The sequence below is a fragment of the Acromyrmex echinatior genome, chromosome 4 (assembly GCF_024713525.1).
Source record: "Acromyrmex echinatior isolate Ae372 chromosome 4, ASM2471352v2, whole genome shotgun sequence".
NCBI classification, from domain to species: Eukaryota; Metazoa; Arthropoda; class Insecta; order Hymenoptera; family Formicidae; genus Acromyrmex; species Acromyrmex echinatior.
In genome coordinates, this window is record NC_141855.1 from 1790735 (window position 1) to 1810514 (window position 19780).

The 19780-nt window shown below is 37.1% G+C and overlaps 1 protein-coding gene across 2 annotated transcripts; it reads right to left on the bottom strand.

The window, feature by feature from the left end:
* Nucleotides 1-91: 91 nt before the first annotated feature.
* Nucleotides 92-17768, bottom strand: LOC105147486 (protein Star). 2 transcript variants are annotated; one of them, XM_011058523.2, is made up of 6 exons: nucleotides 10652-17768; nucleotides 7923-8114; nucleotides 7224-7437; nucleotides 5999-6163; nucleotides 5712-5903; nucleotides 92-5317 (listed from the first exon to the last, which is right to left on the bottom strand). In XM_011058523.2, the coding sequence occupies exons 1-6, from the start codon at nucleotides 10654-10656 to the stop codon at nucleotides 5132-5134; spliced, it is 954 nt and encodes a 317-aa protein (XP_011056825.1). In that variant the 5' UTR covers nucleotides 10657-17768; the 3' UTR covers nucleotides 92-5131. The 2 variants fall into 2 exon arrangements, with proteins under 2 accessions (XP_011056825.1, XP_011056827.1); XM_011058525.2 differs by having other exon boundaries at nucleotides 15392-17767.
* Nucleotides 17769-19780: the final 2012 nt, after the last annotated feature.

Here is a 19780-nt window from a genome sequence, read left to right on the forward strand (position 1 = left end):
AAAGATATGGGAAAAGTAGAGTGAACAATAATAAATAGACAGTTTCCAAGAAAGCTTCCAAGGGATGAAGGTCAATAAGTAATCTCTTACATCAAAATATAATATCCAAATTTATTGCGCTTTCGAAAGGGATTGGCTGCCCTTCGCAAGATAGAAACCCTAGCAGCTTTATTCACGTCAAACCTACGAGTTACAATACGCTGTAAAAAAAGGTATAAACAAAAGTAGAAAAAATCTCCCGAAAAAACGCATAGGTAATACAATGAAGTCGCTGCGTACAGGCATTGGCGAGAGGAAAAGGGAAATATGCGAATTAATAGTTATGGAATGATTTTCGGTGAAGCGGCAAGGAAAGCGGATTATTCTTACGAATAAATGAAGGATTTACAAACTGAAATCGCGTAGCTGAATAACTGCACGCTAATTCATGTTAAGTGCATATTCGCGAGTGCGTAACAATTGAATAATAACGTACTTATAATCCAAAATTATTCGCGAAATATGAAACGAGATTGTGTCTTTACATGTTTAGATTGCGGAACTAAATAAATACTCACGTATTCGTTTAGTACAGTGAAATTTTCGTTTCCAGAATTAAATTGTGTCTTGAACTATATTATATTATATTATATATTGTTACTTATTCATAAAGAAGGAACATCTATTATTTTAATACTTATTTCGTTAAATTAATTAATCATATTATTAAAACTAAATACATATTATATATCACGCTAATGTGTGACCTTTTTTATACATAATAAAGTTCCATCTGTACAAAAAAATAAATAGCAAAGAAAGTGAGATTCAAACTACGTTCAAAACTATAATTTCAATTCCAGATGTATAAATTCACTGTTCATCCCAAAATATTTTCTCTTGGATTAAAATCTTGAATTCTCTTGAGTCATTGGATTTTTATAAACCCGTGATATTCATGATTTCTCCAGATCTTTTATCATAAAATTTTGAAACCGAATTCCTTGATGATCAGAAAAAGGCAAACTGTCTGCTTCGCGAATAATGCACTTTGTGAAAATTCAAATGCTGTGCATTCGCGCGATTAACAATGAAAATAATAGGATGATCATCGCAACGAAGCTATGATCGATGCAAAGAAAATCGCATTATTAAGTATCTGTCGTGCTGAATGTTCCTAATGAATCATATAATAGCAATAACGTGTTAATGGGATTTTAAGTCAGAAGTCCCGCTTCCGTGGTGTACGTTTAATGTTAAAGATCATCTCATTCTCGTTGCAGATAATCAATGTGCAATTTAAATTTGCTAAGAGAATGAACAGTTATGCTGTTATTTAGATTATCATAATTACAGATTATCATTTTAGCGTTAAACGTGCCTCACGAATACAAGTGGTTCTCACACGTTGCTCAGAATTATCACGTAACTAAAATGTAAATAATGCAAAGGCGATATCTTAATTTAGATTATGTATTCTTATCTTTTTGCACGTATGCGCGTTTTACACGATAATTCCCGAGTTTACGTTATATCTTCGGACATCGAATAAAATGAAAATTCGTGATTTTTGATAGATGAAAATTTTTCACAAGCTGAAGAAAAATTTTAGGGACTGAAATTTATAATAATATTTAGAAGACAAAATAATTTTCTTCTTGAAGAATATTCTCACTCAAAAATAGATTCATCAGATTTTTTTTTTACTGATAATCTGTAATTATCAGTAAAAAGATAAGTTAATTTCTCATTCAAAATATTAGAGATTATAAGTAACGGTTTAATAGAAGAAAAAGAATTTAATTAGATACGTCTAGAATTGACATACAAAGTCTGTTTTTTATTCCTATACTCGAACTCTCTTTCTTGCTTTTGCCAAATATCAAACATGTGCCTATCTCAGTTTAAGTCCCAAAAGTGTACACGAGTTCAGCCACAGAAAACAAATCTACAGACATCTCTGCACCGCGAACGAAGATATAACTTATTAATTTAAAGCGAGAACCACTAACGCAGGTTGATGTTGTGTGCTTATCACTACAATGTTTTAAGAAAATATCACCTTACGCGCTAATAAGGCCTATTTTATGAGTTTTTTACAATAAGCTATTACTTAAGCTTAAATCTTAAGCTGGAAGGAATTAACCAGTCACAGTCAAATGTATGAAGAATAATCGAGTATGATTGATCAATTTCTCACGTCTTAAAGCTTAATGCTTAGATAATGGCTTATTGTAAAAAGTCCATTAAGTATTACGTCTCCATTCTACGTCGCACGTGTAGCACTAAATAGCGGGTGTCGTCGTTTCGAGTTCCGCGATCAATGCATGGATCAAACAATTGTGGATTATCTACCGTTCCATCTACCGCAATTTGATCCACTCAATATGGGTAACACGCAAGAAGGAGTAGCGTTTGTAATACAAATATACATGATTCGGACGGTCATTCCTTCTAGTTACAAATTATTAGTATTTGCGCGGCACGAATGCGGAAGCCTGGAAAATACCTAGGATTAGCTTGCTCGTTTATCACATGTGATAACGCACATCGGCGCGTGTGCGGGGTGATGATTTCCGCGTTCCCTTAAAAAGTAAAATCGTCGGATCCTGTGTAAAACACTCAGTTACAGTTACTAGCTTGTACTCTAATTTAAAAAAAAAAAAAAAAAACCGTGCTACCGTAAAATCGTACGGGAGGCGAAGTTTTTTCTCGTAATTTTTTTTTTGTGTGTCTTTCTCCCAGAAGAAAGATTAAACGTCGCGGACGCTTGAAAATCTCAACCTGAATTCTCCAAACGAGATTTATCGAAGTCGGATTTTCGAGTGGATTTTCTCGGATCATTAAACGATCGCGGTTCTCCTCTGAATTATCGTATCAATCAATCGAGTCTCAGAATCATCCCTCAACAAAAATTCCTCCATTATAATCTCTAGATCCATGAGACTTCGGAGTTTTAAACGTGAGCATTAACGACGCGATTCCTGTATTCGCAACATTACGAAGAGGACGGAAGGGAGGAAAGGAGTTATTACATAGACAAGATTAAACGAAACGTTTTTTTAGCTCAAGTATGGAGGAATTCGTTTTTCGCTTTCCGCTACGATTTCAACCACTATTTTTTCTTTCTTCTAACGTAAAATTAATTTTTACGTCACCTGAACAAACTCAACGTCCGCGACAGGAGGCACAAATTAACTTCGAATATTCATCGCGCGAAAATGTCAGTATGACAATCTATTTAACAAATATTTTCTATATTAAATTAGCATCACATTATTTTCTATTGGTATAATAGCAATGGAAAGAAACGATAAACGGGCGAAATGATAAGAAATGACAATTACGCAGTCTATATTGTCCAACATATATCGCCATCATATATCATTCTACGAAATATATAAATTGTATATATTTCACATCGAAAAAAAATTTACCAAATCTTAATAAATATTTTTTTGCATAGTACTAAGCAAACATTTGCTTACAGTAAATAAATATTTACTGAATAAAAAAATAATATTATAATTAAATTTAAACGATAGTTGAATGAAATGGTTTTTAGAACAAATATGTTTTATTTAATAAATATTTACTTAGAAGTCTCAGAAACCATACCAGACAAATATTTATTAAAATTTAGTATTTTTCTTCAACGAATATCAGTTTGCGGTATGGAGTCAAACGGGAATTGACACACTGTCATGTTTCTGAATCTCGACTACTTTTTGATCTGGACATTTTTGTTTTTATTGTGAAAACATAATTATTTCTAATAATCATCGGTGTGAATTATTCGTTGATCATTCGTGTATCTACGGTACATACGAAATAAACAGAGTATTATGCAACGACGTCGCACGATGAAATTGAAATCGTCGCGAAGAAAGTGAGATGTCACAGGAATATCTAATAAACGGTTCTGCGTTTCTGCGAGATGTCTTTATTGTGTCGTCTGCACGAATAGGAAAAAATTAAAAGAACACTCTATCTGGCTAGTCATCGACACGAAAACTGAAAAACAAGAGAGAGAAATCGTGGCACGTCTCGCAATAAAACACAGATATAAGACACGGAGAATCACATATATCCAGAGCAGGTTTAACGACTCGCATATGGCTCATGTTGTGCTTCCGCCGTAAAAGACCGCAAAATATACGCGCGCGCTTAGAATACCATTTTGCTCGCGGTTGAAAAGAGAAATCTTTACACCCCTTATTAATCTTTCACACGCATGTATATCGAGGATTGATATGAATCTCCGATTCTTTGAGTCCAGCGGAATTCAAGTTTCTCGGATTCATAATTACAATTTGGTTCTTCAGAAATAAGAATAGCTCGTAAAGAAACCATATATGTAACAAACTCGAGGATATTCTCAGATCTTACGTGATTTGGAGCGTGATTGAAGTCGGAGAGTCAAGCATGTAACTTTTTCTCTAGAACGGAAAAATAAAAAGTGAAATTTTTTGTATGTATATGTGTGTGTGTGTGTGTATATATGTATATATATATATATATATATACATACATATTAAAAATATTTCACGTTACAGCTCTAAAAAAAAAGTTACATGATCGATCTAAGACACTTTGAAGCTCAAATCTCAAGTTCAAATCACTTGAAGTTGGCAGTTCGAAATTTGATTCCAATGTTCTTAACTTCAATTTAGAACTTGGAATTCTCGAATAGTCTGAAAATCAAAGTCCTAAATTTTCAACTACTTAGTTTTGGCTCTCATCTTTAAACAGTTGAAATTCTCAAAATACGATCGTAGTACTTTCGATAGTTCTTGAATTCATTAGTCCCTCGAGATTCGATCGACGATTGTTATCAGTGAAGTCGCGGATAAACATTGTTCTATGAATTGTGAAAGCGACGTGTTTTATTCTTGATGATGTTCGCGACAGGGAAAGAGACTAACAAACTGGGGAATTCGGCGCAGAACGAATTTCGCGGTTGATTACATCTGGGATTCTTGATATCGCAACGAGTTATCCCTCTACGTGATATCGCGCTTCGAATGAAAGAAATATTTCCAGGCAGTAAAATAAAATATTAAGAATGGATCAGAGGTAAGGTGGGTTATCTCGAGTCGCTGAAATTATTTTATACATATATATATGTATACAGACCAGTCTATAACCTGAGTCAAATTTTAAGGAGAGTGTCGTACAAGAAAATCGACTTTCCAGTGTCTGTCGTATGTACGAGCTTGTACCTCCGGCTGGTCATCTTGTCGAGGAAGCTCTTTGTCTCCGCCTCGCTGTGATGAGGACTCCATCGTATCGACAATATCGATATTTTTATGATGTCCCACGGGATGGTGTCGAGTACCTGCGATAATTTTCAATTGCCCTTACGACAAGCCCTTACAACGCTTGTTACCGGCTTTGTATTTTTATAACTCTCCGATCGATCACAATTCTAAAGCCCATACATGCTTTTCTGCTTTTCAATCGCGAAATTATCATGTTACAATAAAAAAAAAATACAATATTTCTGAATATTTCTAAATCTAAATCTCGATATCGTTGTAAAACTCCATCTATTTTTTTAATGAAGAAAACGTAATAAATATGCGTAATGAAATAAATAAATATCCTTTTATATATTATATATATATACTTTTCTAGACGCGAGAAAATAAATGTAAAAATTTTCAATTGAAAAAACATTGTAAAAGTTATATATTTCGAGGACTCTAGATTATTAAATTTATGTTGTTTACCTGACCATCGGGAGCGTCAGGACTGTCAAGACTTAAGTAATCCAAGATCGTGGCATTGTACGCTAACAGCACGCTGTAGAGAGGAAAGCACTTGAGTCTAGTGGTAGGAAAACCGTCGTCCGACGACACGAGGCTGTTAGGACCGTCGCCTAGCTTGGTGACCTGGACCTCCGATTCCTGATGGTACTTTATCTGTAATATACCATTCATGCGCATAAGACATGTATTCTTATTGCGTTCGATTCATCATCACCCTCCTTCATGATGACCTTTCACCGTTTTCTCACCTCTTTGGTATCCGTGTCCGTGCTGAGACAGGCATGGAGGACCCTCGATCGCGGGTGTCTGGTACTTCGTTGCGCTTCGAAGAAGCTCTTGGGCTCGGTAAGTATCAAGACACCGCGCCAGTTCAGATTAGACTCCAACCAAGCGGTGCTGGAAATCGCACCTATCTGAAAAAAAATGATGACATCCGACGATGACGGATTTGCGGGCCTGAATCGTGATAAGGAGGTAAATTGACCTAATTCCCGCCGGTCTAATTCCCGCTTCCAATGAATAAGATGAATTGGAAAGAGCGAGGAGAGATAGCCAGCTCATCTATCTCGTTCATCTATTTTTAACTGGTTGCGTGCTGACGGCAATCCATTACTTTTGCGTGTTTCGCTAATGTTACGGTGTACTATCACGGGCGATAAAGAATTGTTAGCGCAGCCGTGCGGTATCTAAAACGAACTTTCAAGACTGCTGAAGCACCGGTATACTTGGCTCTAATTTAATCCAAAACTTGATTAGATGCAAGAAAGAGGGCGGCATATAAGAGAACGTAAATTTTCATTCCAAGGGGATTTTATTTTTTGAAAAATATGCTCGTGATACTTTCATATTATATATCGTACTTTACACACACAAAAATTCATAAAACCAACATAACGTAAGCGTAACACCAACATATGAATTAATTTGGAAAATTGTAATTTTAAGCTTTCGCAATGCCTTTATAGGATGTACCAAAATTGCTCGTTTTAATTTCAATTTTAATTTAAAAAGCGAGAGAAGAGAAAGAGAAAAAAAGAGAGTTTATATTTTCCTAAAAAAAAAAAAAAATTTCATGGGGAACCATCATTTATTATAACTCTTCAATAATTACTTATAATATCTCAGTAATATTACATTAAAACTAAAATTGAAATTTCTAAAAATTACTTGCAAAACGCGGTTATTTAATTACGAAAACTTTGCTTCACTGAAACCTCATCATTTTCAGCCACTTACACTTGGAAAATTGTTGATGCTCCGACTTTTTAATTAATGAAAGATCATCCAGAAATTGATCGAGTAATTAAGGATTTTAGAACATCCCTCGTAATACCATCCTTCATCGTAAACCGTAAGTTTCACGAACAAAGATATTACACCGTCACATTAGAAGGATGAGACTCTCAATGTGCGCAACGGTGACACGTGAGACATTAATCACACTCCCGAGGGTTGAAACGAAAGATTCCTCACCCTGCTGATGTACTCTGCGTAGATACCCTCGCGTTTTCCCTGCGACAAGGAGGCCACGTACTTCTCCTCTGACGTCTGATTGGCATTCAACGGGTCCTGATGGGTAGTCGGTTTCAGATGCACTTGCCGTATGTACGCCACCAATTGCGGATTGTCCATCGAAACGCTGTCCAGCACGTAATCTCTGGTCATGTTCGCGTCGAACGCCTGTCTCCTGTAACGGAACATCCACTTTAAGCTACACCAGTGGTGTTCAATCTTGCATAATCTGGAGCTCGATCGTGTAACCCTCTCGTAGTAGAGTAAAAAAGAAGCGAAGAGTATAAATTTCCACACGAGTTTGCCGAAATCCGATCGCTTCTCTATAGTGAATCGCGAGTCGCCTGCAGGCTTTGCGACGCAGAACGGTGGGATTTTACGTACGAGATAAATGAAGGATTCGAAGTAATTAAAAATACTGAATAATGAGACTGCATAATGGTGTCAAATATTTCATAAAAACTTAAATCCACACATATCTCTTATATTAATTTATAATCACGAGAATCAGCATCAGCTTTTTAAATATCAGGAATGAGCTTGGTCAAAAGTTTAAAAAGATTTACAATAATATCAAAATAATTTTAAGAAATCCATATTTTCCTTTATCTAAACAAAATTTTTATTTAACGTAAAAAAATAAAAAGCGACAATTTTTACCTCAAAGCCGCAGCCTCGCTCCAAACAAGAAGCAGAACCATGGCGGTGGAAAAGGCGGCAAGAAAAGCCAAGCAGGGAGCTACTCTCCTCCACCAGGTTCTTTTATAATTGGCAAACGACGTGCCGGTCAGTGTGGGCCCTACAGGCGGTGGCAAACTTCCATTTGATGAAGGTGTCCCTGCGGGAGCCATTCTGTGGAAACACAACGAATGTGTAAACACGTGCTGCATGCAAATCACGGAAAAGACATCCGTGACGAGTTGCAGTCTCGACAGCTTATTGACGCATTTCACGTATTCCCGACTCTATTCAAAGGTGTTTTTAAAACTCGGAATTTCGGCAGCGGCACGTAACACCTTTATAATCCCTTAATTAGAATTTCAAACATCCATTGTGGATCGTAATTTTTTTCTAATTTTTCCATTAACTCAAGTTAATCTAAATAAATATAGATTAAGAATGAAAAGTGTCATTTAGGATTAAGGGCCGGTTATTCCACCTTTGGGTAAATTTTACTTGTTAAATATGTGACTGGGTAATCTTGCTAGTCAACAGGTAAAATTTACCCAAAAGATGAAACAACCGGCCCTAAGATATTGTGGGAAGGATATTTATTGAGCATATATGTCAATAAAACCTCTTTTCTTACAATTAACGGAACAGAAAGTAAAAATCAATAAAAGAAGAATTTATATATATAATTTGAGGCTAATAATTTCGAGGATTTCACGGGTGTTTTCTTTAGAGATACCGAAGGGTTTGCGGCTCAGTTTGCGGATTATCGTCGTGTCATAATCCATTGTTAATGGCATTAGCAATGGATTACGACGATAAATCCTTTGATACGTCTGAATATAATTTGAGGAATTTACAGCTTGAGATTTATCCATGTATCTTAAAATATTTAAAAATTGCAAAAGACAAAAGATTTCTAAATTTCCTTTGAAGATATTAATCTCGAAATGATGTTCCACAAAAGAAACTGCAATCAAACAGATGGGATACCCTGTAATGCCGCGTGACATGCATACAGGTATGAGTCACCCTGCACTTTCTAACCAGCATTTTTTCAGTCACGTTCAAGTGAATGCACGCCTAAGGATTCAAGACACAGGAAGACCCTCATGGATCAGATTATAATTTGTTTGTTGCCGGTTATGTGTCAGAAGCTACTATGCTGAATAAAAATTTACCTCTTTTTTTTAACTTTTTTTGTTCTATCGATATATATATATATATATATATATATATATATATATATATTTATAGATTAACTTTGTATTGTATTTTTCATTTATTTTATGATATATCCCAGTTTGATAGAAAAAAAAAACAAAACAAAACAAGTGCGTAAATATTTTTATATATTTTTCATCCTCTAAGTTATTGAACAATAAATATATTATTTGCTTTATAAAATTGAGATAGTCTAGTAAAACGAAATAAATGTTATATTGAGTATTAATTCTATGATATAGAAAAACATTCTAATTCAAGTAATAAAAATAGGCCACCGTAAATCGGCGGGATCTCCTCTCATCGGAATTTACAGAAATAGTTTTTTTCTCGGTGGGAACGCTGGATAAAGTCTACATGTGTTACGCCATGCAGAACAATGTCTATTCCGTTATTTGTCTCACACCACACAGTTAAGCAAGGTTTGTCAGTACCAATTTCGCATCGTTTCGAAAGCATCGGGAGGTTTGCACTAATTTGCTGTAAAACTTTTAATAGAGACAAAGATGCGTTCACTTCATCAAATTTGCTTATCTAAATTGAGACGGTTCTTCTCAATCAATGTTTCGCGGCGTATATTGTGAAACTTATTCTCTTGCATTCTTCGATTAATCAATCTAGTAAAGTCAGTTTCTTCTCGTAAAAATCATCAATTTTCGAATTATTGAAAATAATCAAGTCTCTCGGGGATTACATTTCGGGAGCAATAACTGAAGCTTCATTTGTTTGAAAATTTTTATTTTAAGAACTCCACATTCACTATTTTAAGCAAATCTCGCTTTAACATAGTTAATGTTAGAAAATGAAAAAGAATTGAAAGTTATGGAAATATTTTTTCTGAGAATTCAAGACAGCTTAAGTTTTTCCAGTTTGAAAAATCAGTTTACAATTTTAAGAAAAAACTAAAGTAAATTAAATGTGTGATTTTATGATTTTTACTTGCTAATAATTAATTAATAATAATAAATTAAAATAAAACAAATCCAATAATTCATACTACTCGATTATCCTCTTCCTTCTGAGCTAAAAAAAGTCTCAACTCTAATTTGCCGTGTCTAAATAAAATCCTACGTAAAATCCTGTATCTAAATAAAAGGCTACGCCCATGTATCGAGTAGTCATTATTTTTATTTTTTTTTATTTTTTTTTTTTTATCAATATTATATTTCTCGTGTAAAATATAACTGTATTTTGAAATTCTCTGACTTTTCTGTCCTTTATATTGACGAAATATAATATATATTTTTTTTTTCCATCACTTTCTTTGTTTTCACAATTTATTCACTCTCTTTTAATGAGTAAGAAACGTTGGTAATTCTAATATTAACGAAGCTTCCACATTTTTCACATGCATTTAAGTTCAAAATTCCACGTAAAAAGCGAAATTCAGTCGAATCATCGATGAGATAAAATCAGACTCGTTAAAGGATCCATAAATGAAGATCTTCATTACCCTTTATTACGTAATTCGCCGTTGTATTTAATTTACTCACTTCATTTTCGTCGGCCTCCGCTTATGTCCCTTATCCGTGAGATAGAAACTTGAGGACCATTTAAGTATCTCCCGTTCGTGATAAAACACTCACTTTTTCGCTTCACAAGCGCTTGTCATCCTCCGCGCGTAAGTTCGATTGGAGAGATTAGGAATCGCAGCTTGCAGCGATTACGTCTTCGAGTTCCTCGACACAACACGCGACCACGCGTCTCACGTATCAAGTCTGACGTCTTCCAAACGTCACGAATTGTATCGCGCAGCCACAATATTTGGTAGCGCCGGCTAAACGTCGTGTCACGTGGGTTCGACCTTCGCGGCGTGTTGTCGTCTTCGACTTCGTCGTCGTCAGTGTTGTGTTGTCTTGGTGTCTTGCCGTGTCAGATCGTTTCGCTTTCCGCCGCTCGTTTCGCTCTTCGCCCTCTCCTCCGAGAGAGACGCTGCAACGGAAAGATCTTTCTCACGTCGACGAACGACAGGAGAGTGATCAATCGAAGCCCGAAGCTCGTTTCCTCGCGGCTCCTTTGTTTTCGCGGCTGTTTGTTGTGGATGTTACGTAATGCATCGAATATCCGGTGCAATCTCCCTCCTCGATCAAACGGAGGGCTCAAGATATGTCTTTCTCAAGATACGTTTCTCGGTAAAAAGTTGTGTGTCTACACAATTTTCCGAGATACATTCGAATAAGCTCCTCTCCTCAAAGTAAATCGAATGATTTCGGAGTCTTCAAAACGCAGTCGGATTTTCAAGGATTTTCGTAGATGCTCAACGTAATTAGACCTGCAGCAATTTTTCAGATAAATTCAATTAAACAATCGTCAGATCCTCAACGGTTAAATATCCTTTAATTGCTCTACTTGTGATTTACGAAAAGAAAATTAAGTCTCTCAAGAAGGTTGTAAATAATTTAAACGATGTTGGTTGGTTCTCGAATCTCCTTGGATGCAGGACCAAATACTTCAAAGAACGTTCACTGCATTCCCTCCTTCATTTCTTCGTTCTTCTTTGAGAGTGTACTTTTTTTTTCTTTTCTTTTTTTTTTTATCTCACGGCTGTCCCCTAGAAGGATTCTCCTCGTGCTTCTCGATGCAGCTGGATTTTTATAGAACCGAGCCCTTGAAGTAGTTATATTCACTGCGGTTCCCTTCTCTGGATCTTTCTCCTTTGCTCTCACCCATGTATTTATTGCAACGACGCCGCCTCGAAGATCTTCCACGTGTTTGTCGACACGAGCGGAATTCTCCGCGTGATTGACATTCCATGAAATATTCGATGAATCGACCCGCTTTTCTCCCTCGGCTACGCGAACGGAAATCGCTGAAGGACAATCGCTGTCACTGAAATCAATCGGATATTCGATGCAGGCACGAAGCGATCCGTCCCGCAAAGAATTCCTCACCGGCCGAATTTCTTTCGCCTCGGAATATTTTCCCCTGCTGGAATGCACTCGGGACCACTGCCGCGGGGATTCCCCGGCGAATTCCCGACGGATAGAGGGGATCCACAGAGACGGTCAGAGACGACGGCGGAATCGTATCGGCTCGCTGACTGCCGGCGCGATTCGCTCCTTCTGTCTCCTCGGTCGCCGACTTCTTCGTCGATCGACATCGAATTACATATATATGTGTATATATATGTATCGATTCGAGCGAGAGACAACGACCGTACGCAAGAGACGGGCGGGAACAAAGAGATAGACGGGAGACGCGGCGCGGCGCGACAGACGAGCTCACGATGAGCGTTCCGCACGCTTGTGGCGGCCGAGAAAGCGTGTGTGTCGTGTATATTATGGTCGAATGTCGCATTGCAGCGACGACGTCGGCGACGGCGACGGCGACGACGACGGCGACGGCGGCGGCGGTGGCGGCGGCGGCACATATGATGAAGCCCGCTGCCCTGCCGCATCTGTCGTCGTCCGTCCTCGTCCCACTCGCGTCCGATTCCGCTCTTTGCGTTTCTTCACTCGGGACTCGGGACCTCTGTTTCCAACAATGTCGATGTAGGCCCTGCTGCGCGACAGACGGCGAATGTGGTGTGCGAAAGGGCGGAGAAAAAGAGTGGCGTTATTAGGCGGAAAATGATCGAGCGGCGAAATCAACTTTTAAGGCCCGATGCTACCAGTGTAAGATTAACGTTAATCTCGATTCACTTTATTCTCTGTCTTTTTCCAATCTTTTTGCTCGTGTCTACCATGTGGTTTAATTTTAATCTCGGTTCAACTAACTCTTCATTTTTTCCTAGTTCTAAAAAAAGATGAAAAGTAAGTTGGACTGTAAGATTAAAGTTAATCTGTATATATTGGTAGAAATATATATAATTCTAAGAATTTTGGGTTTCACCAACGGAAGGTTAACTTTAATCTCGGTTTAACTTATTATTACCGTTTATCTTTTTCTAATTCTAATTTACTCTTTTCTAATGCTTAGTAAATTTTGAACTGAGATTAAAGTTAATTTTACATTAGTGGAACCAGAGCCTAAGTGGGATGGCTACAGCACTACTGGTTTTCTTTAAACCTAGTTTCGAAAAAGGAAACTATAAATTATTGTCCAGATGCTCGGAAATGAAAAAAAGCTTAAAATTTATTATTTATGTAATGCAGATTTAACTATAATATAATATAGTAGTAAAAAATATAACAACTATAAAATAGAAATTTTTTGGGATGTTCTGAGCATACTACCAACTTGCTTTAAATCACCTAATACTTGTTTAAAAGTTAAAGAAACTTCATCGGTTGAAATTTCCTCAACCTTATTGTTCATCAAATATTACGAAAAACGGAGATTTTTTTCCTATTCACGTCAATCATGTTATGCAAATCAACAGCGTGTGTCTACAGTATTGGAATTTTCGATCCGAGTTTCTATTGTTTGGAATCGTAATATTGGGAAATAATGACTACTGGTTTCAAGTCGTTAACTCGGAAAAAATTGGCGAACTTGCCTTTACGTCTCTCGCGTGATGGATTTGATTGGAAGCAATAAGCGTGCATTGGTGCGCACAAATTGACTAAATCCGTACGCTGATAGAATACAAATGATTCGACTGATATAATGGTATTCAACTGATACAACTACCAACGTAAGCCATTGTCGTTTGACAAAATTTCTGCTGACCGTCCCAGCTATCAAAACACTCGTAGACCATGTTTACCTAAATACTCGAGTACTTGGGTAAATTTGTGCACGAACAACTTATACAGTTCACCAGTGTGTGTGTGTGTGTGTGTGTGTGTGTGTGTGTATGCGTGCGTATCAGTGCATTCAACCGAATTTACTACAAGTATAACCAACCGGGTTTTGCTGGTAGATAAAATATCATGTGAAGCTAGCCAACTGATAGGTTTGTTTAGCTTTCTGCACGCTATCTTCGTTATTCTTATTTAACAGAGTCGCTCAGTGTAATTATACGTATATTCAGAATATAGAGAATATATTTCACGAAATTTTCTAAAGCTAAACAAAGATTTTTTTTAATGAGCGCGGATACAAATAATACTAAAAAGTAGCATCCTTTAAGCTTCTAGACGCTCAATATTATTATATAATTATTTAATACAATATCATTGATGCTCTCTTTAATTATAAAAGCTTTAAATCAAAACAAACAGGTTGAATTAATTGAAATTCTGGTTAAATTTATTCTAGTAGATTTTAACCAGAAATCCAATATACTTATAACCAGAATTATATATAGATCAATTATTTTTCACCAGAATTCCGATTAATTCAAATATTTTTCTTTGTGTAATAATATTGAGTGTTTAAGAATTGCTTAAGTGTAATATTGGCCAACAATTTTTGAAAATTTATAGAGAGAAAGTTATATTTTTCATAAAAACCTGAATATATCAAAAACCTGAATATAATAAAAAGAAATGTTTATGTATTTACATTATGCTAAATCAGCGTCCATTTTTTTATGTAAAAAGTTCGCTGTTTTAAATCAATTGAAAAATAAAATTTCCATTTATTTACGTAAATAATATAATTCAATTTCCGATCATTTCGAAATATTTTAAAAATAATCGCTATTCTTTTTAATTTCTACTCTATCTACAAATCACAAGAGAGAAAGTGCGACAGCTCTTCGGTCTATATATAGTACAGAATTGCTAATAGCACTACAGTGTGATACGATGTTTACAGTAGACTTGAACGCGTTATGTTACGTTTCATCAACTGTTTCCAAATTACATGACTGTACCGCGATAACTTATCTCGCTGAATTAACGACGCAATGATTCATCTTCATTACCTCGTATATTTAACGAAAGTGTGCATTCCCTTAGGTAGTACAGAATGACTTGAATTGACTCTGACTCACTGAGTCAAAACTCCGCTTATACTGAAAATCGTCCTACCCTGGAGGTTTGGAAATGGGATTTCTGAACTGTAGGTACGGCAAATCACGCCTCACTAACTCTTACGCGAGACTTGCGTGAACCACATTGCACATGCACTAACACAGACACAAGTCCGTTTCACCATCGCTTTACTACGGAACACGGGATATCCATCAGCTTGGGGAAAAGATCGGCGCAGGGGAAATCTTCAACTTTAACTAAGAAAGAGAGACGTCCTTCTTCTACCTTTTACGCCGCCGCCAGAACACCTGGGCGGTAGACCTCCCTGTATCTTTTCATTATTACACATCGTGGCGATTGCGTAGACACGTTTCTTTTTTTTTTTGTCGTCAAATCGTGCGCCCGAATACGAGCAGCTCTTTTTCCGCGTACCTGAACCCGCTGCGGCCTATCCTTTCGCGTCAGTCAGGATCGGAACATCGTCCATGCAAACAGGTTTCCCTCTCGGCGGCGCTTGTCCAGCTCCTTTACTTTACCGCTCCCCGCGGTATCCCCGAGGACGACGGCGAGCGGATCGCTCGTGATGACTCGACCCACTGACGACGGAGTCGCACTGCCACGGTGTTTATGACACTGCGCGGAGATGATGACACGCGAGAGTACCCACCAAGAGGAAGTTCTTTCTTTCTCTCTTTCTTTCCCTCTCCTCTCGCCAGTCTCTCGTTGGCCTTCTTCTTCTCCTCGCCTCCCACACGCGGAGTTCTCTTGTGGAGAACCTCCGTGGAAGCCGAAGTAGACGGACGGAGAGAAAGAGAGACGCGATACGTCGCGGTTCACACTCGCGCGACCCGTTCACTGCCGTGAGATGACACCTGAACAGGTCAACTGCGAAAGAGGAAGCGCAGGCAACTTACTACTGCTGTGCCCTGGGCTCGTGGCGAGTAGACTGCCTCGACTGCCCTCCAGCACCTGGGATCCAAGCGCCTGACGCCGCGTTGGTTCGTTCGCCGAGTACAATGCCTCCTATATCGGGTGTCCTTCTTTAAAACACCGCCTACCTCCGTCCTCAACTATCCCCTTCAAGCCGACGAGGCTGCCTGTCTCTCTCTCTCTCTCTCTCTCTCTCTCTCTCTCTCTCTCTCTTTCTCTCTTTCTCTCTCTCTCTCTCTCTCTCTCTCGCTCGCTTTTACGAGGACACGCTCCGCTCTCCTAGCCAGGTAGTGGCCAGTGATTCTCATCCCAGGTGAATGGTCCCACAGTTGAGTATATAGATATGGTATTTATGAAGAACTTGATTCGATTATGGACCTCTCAGACTCGCCTGCGAGTTCGAACGAGATTTCTTTATCTTTAACCTTTGACGATTTTAATCAGGGATTTGCTCATCGACGAAATGGAGAGAACAAATGATGCTTGGTTTGAAATGGAGTCAAAGAAATATCGCAAATACGTATCGATTAAGTGTCTCTCTTCGATTTTAATTAAACTTTTTATCATTCTTTTGGTTTCTTATTTTTACATTGCAAAAGCTATGCTTATTATAAAGATAAGGGTATTGTAAAATTATGTAATACTTTTATTTTGCGTTAATCACTTTTTCAAAGTAGAAAAGATTTTACAAAGAAAACTTTTTCACAAAACGTATTATGATTTCTCGGTATTATTCTTATTTATTTCGTAGATACAATCAGACCAAAAGATAGAAAATTGCACCATCAGGCAGAATTGTAAATAGATACGCAGAATGGAATAATTCGTTTTTCGTTAATGCACTCCAGGATGCAAATGCATGTTCTGTCGTCTCGAAGTTTGAAACAGACAATTCTCTGGAAGTTACCAACGCTCTCCCGTTTACCAGTTTACATATAATTTGATGTTATGATTTAATTCCTAACTCTTACTGCTCTTGTTATCCGAGTCCCCATACTTTTTGAAGCTGTATCTTGAAACAACTGTAGCATTACTGGGATCTTTGCACAAAATAAACTTTGAAACTTAAAGCGCGGAAACTTATGCAAAAATGCATCAGAAAAACGAGTATCGCATTTGATAAAATATTCCGTTCCCAATTTATTGATTAGATGGGCAAAGCGTAACTCGAAAAGTGGAACTTCAAGCGGACTCGCATTATCGAAAGAACTACGACTGCATACAGTTGTTTCGGGCGCAGCTAAAATTAGCGCGAAACGGCATAAAAAGCCCCGTTAACTCGAAAGCCGGACATTGCAGTTCAGCCGGCCGAGCTGCATGTTATTGATCCTGTAAGTTGTGCCCTTTGTATCGCAGAAACGTTGCTAAAGTGGACAAAGGTGGCCGGTGGTGCACGCGGTTCCTTGATCAATGCAGAATGAATTAATTTTAGACCCCGGAGAAGTCTAGAGAGGAGAAGTTGAGCCGCATCTGTGTGTACGCGGTGTATCTGTCAAGGAAAGTCGATATAACTTCGGTGACTTCCAGACTCCGTGTTGTAACGTACGAAAGTGCAACATCGCTCGACGTATCTACCATGATGTTTATATTATTACGTTATTCACATTATGCGTTATAAAGTTTATAATTAAATATAAGAAGGAAATATAAGAAGCGTCATCAACTTGGAGCGTTTTTATATCACAGCGGTGAAAAAATGTTGTAAAATATTGTTTTGTATGAATATTGTTTAGTATATTTTCTTTTCTTTTTAATAATTATTCTGTACGAACTTTTAAACGTGCAATTCCATCGTAAACCCGTAATAAAAAAAGGTGTGTTAATCAAAATCTTTATTTTCTTTTAAATATTGTTATAATAAGTTACTTAATATACTTATATTTCATTTAATATTTTGTTTGATTTCTTTTTTTTTCAGAAAATTGTGAAATCTATATCCATAATGTTCTCAAATACTAATAAATTGAAAAACAATTAATAATATATGATATGTTAAATAAAAAAGATCGGATAACGGTATAATGAGACAACTAGAAAAGTGAAAAATGAGGAAAGTAAAGTAAGTAAAATCGAGATTAAAATTCTGCAATGAAAACGAAAATAATGCCTGTTTCTGCCAATGTAGATTAACTTTAATCTTGATTCAATTTGATCTTCATCTTTTTCTAATTATTAGAGAGAAAAAGATCGAGAATTAGTTGAATCAAGATTAAAATTAAAGCTACATTAGAAGCAGGCGTAAGTGTGAAAGATTTGATCGACCAAAATTATACCGACAAATCCCTCGGCAACTCGTTCCATTTACGTGACATTTCCTCCGCTGTGGTGATATAAATTCTAAATACTCCGACCTTGGCGACGTGCTTGTATTTGGCGTATCGAATTTTCACGAGGGCAGTCATCGAAGGTGGACGCTTATGGATCCACGCTCATAATTCAAGAGGCTGTCGGCGGCAGGATGGCGCGGCGGCATGGCGGCAGAAAGGCAGCATTTTTTATTTAGATACTCAGCGCGGAATAACGAGATCGTCTTTCAGCGAGAAGTGAAAAGAAAAGTCCCGAGCATGTGACGACGAGGGACAAAACGAATGGACACGATAACGAACACGGTAGAAGAAAAGGGTGGAAGGGTATAACAACGGGGTGATTTTTCCGTCGCAACGTATGTACGTACAGCCCCAGATTTTGACGGGAATAATCCGAGAAAAAATTCTAAGCGCTGGTGAAAAAGAATACTCGAAATAACTGTGCAGTCGTGAATTTATTGCGAAATGTCCAGAGACTGTAAATGTCCGACGAACAAAAAACTGTCTGGAATATTAAAATAGATTTCAGTGAGTCGACACTGCGATTAATACAAAATGTCTCATAAAACACTTTATTAATAATTTTTTGTACCTTCTTGTTTCTCGTTTTATCTAATTTTACAATATATTTTATTTAATCAATTGAAACAAATGTATTTATTTTGAAAAGTACTGATTTCGGAAATAAATTTGAACAAACGCGTTTATTAAAAATTAAAAACGCTGATTAAGGAAATGGAAAATAAAATTTTATCCAACTTAATTTGTCTGTCTAGGAAAAATTTAAATAGCTATAAAACTCTTGAAAGACTGTGAAACAATACACTTATTACGCAACGTGACGCCAGGAAAAACGACTCTTTTATCCTTCCTCTTCTCAATTTACTGACATATTTTATATCCACTAAAACTTCTTGCTATGCAGAGTTACGTAGATGTACAAGGCGAAATGTAAATGTGCCACATAAAATTTATAACGCGAGATGATTAGCATATCACCATTGATTCGTGCACATTAAGCAGCGATGACAATGCTCGCGAGATCCATAAAACCAGATAATCAAAGTTTATTCAGCCAGATGAAATAACATTAACGATTCCGCAATAATGATACGACAATCCGCTCTATTTACTGATTAATCACGGTGTTATCATTTTCATTGGACATGAAGGTCACAAAAATATAAAATGAATTCGAATAATTTTATCCAATAGGCTTTATTTATGATGTCATGGATGAAGCCTACTGGATGAAACATCAGATTAAACTTAACCACAAGTTAACCAGATAACAAAAAAACCAGGCCATGGAAGTCCATTCTTTATTGGCTGAATTAGTACTTATATTTGTTGTACTTAAAATGAAATAGACATATACTTGAAGTTTGACGTAAGCGAAATAAAAAGTTTTAATGTAGTCCAGTCCAATAGCAAAGAACTCGCTTTAGACTTCAGGGAAAAGAGTGAAAGGTGTCAGTTGTAGCTTTGTGTCTCGACATTGTCTTATATTGCGAACGACATGCACTCCGCCGGAGGCAGATGGTACGAATTCAGTGACATTGAGAAAACAGCTCGGCCGTCCATC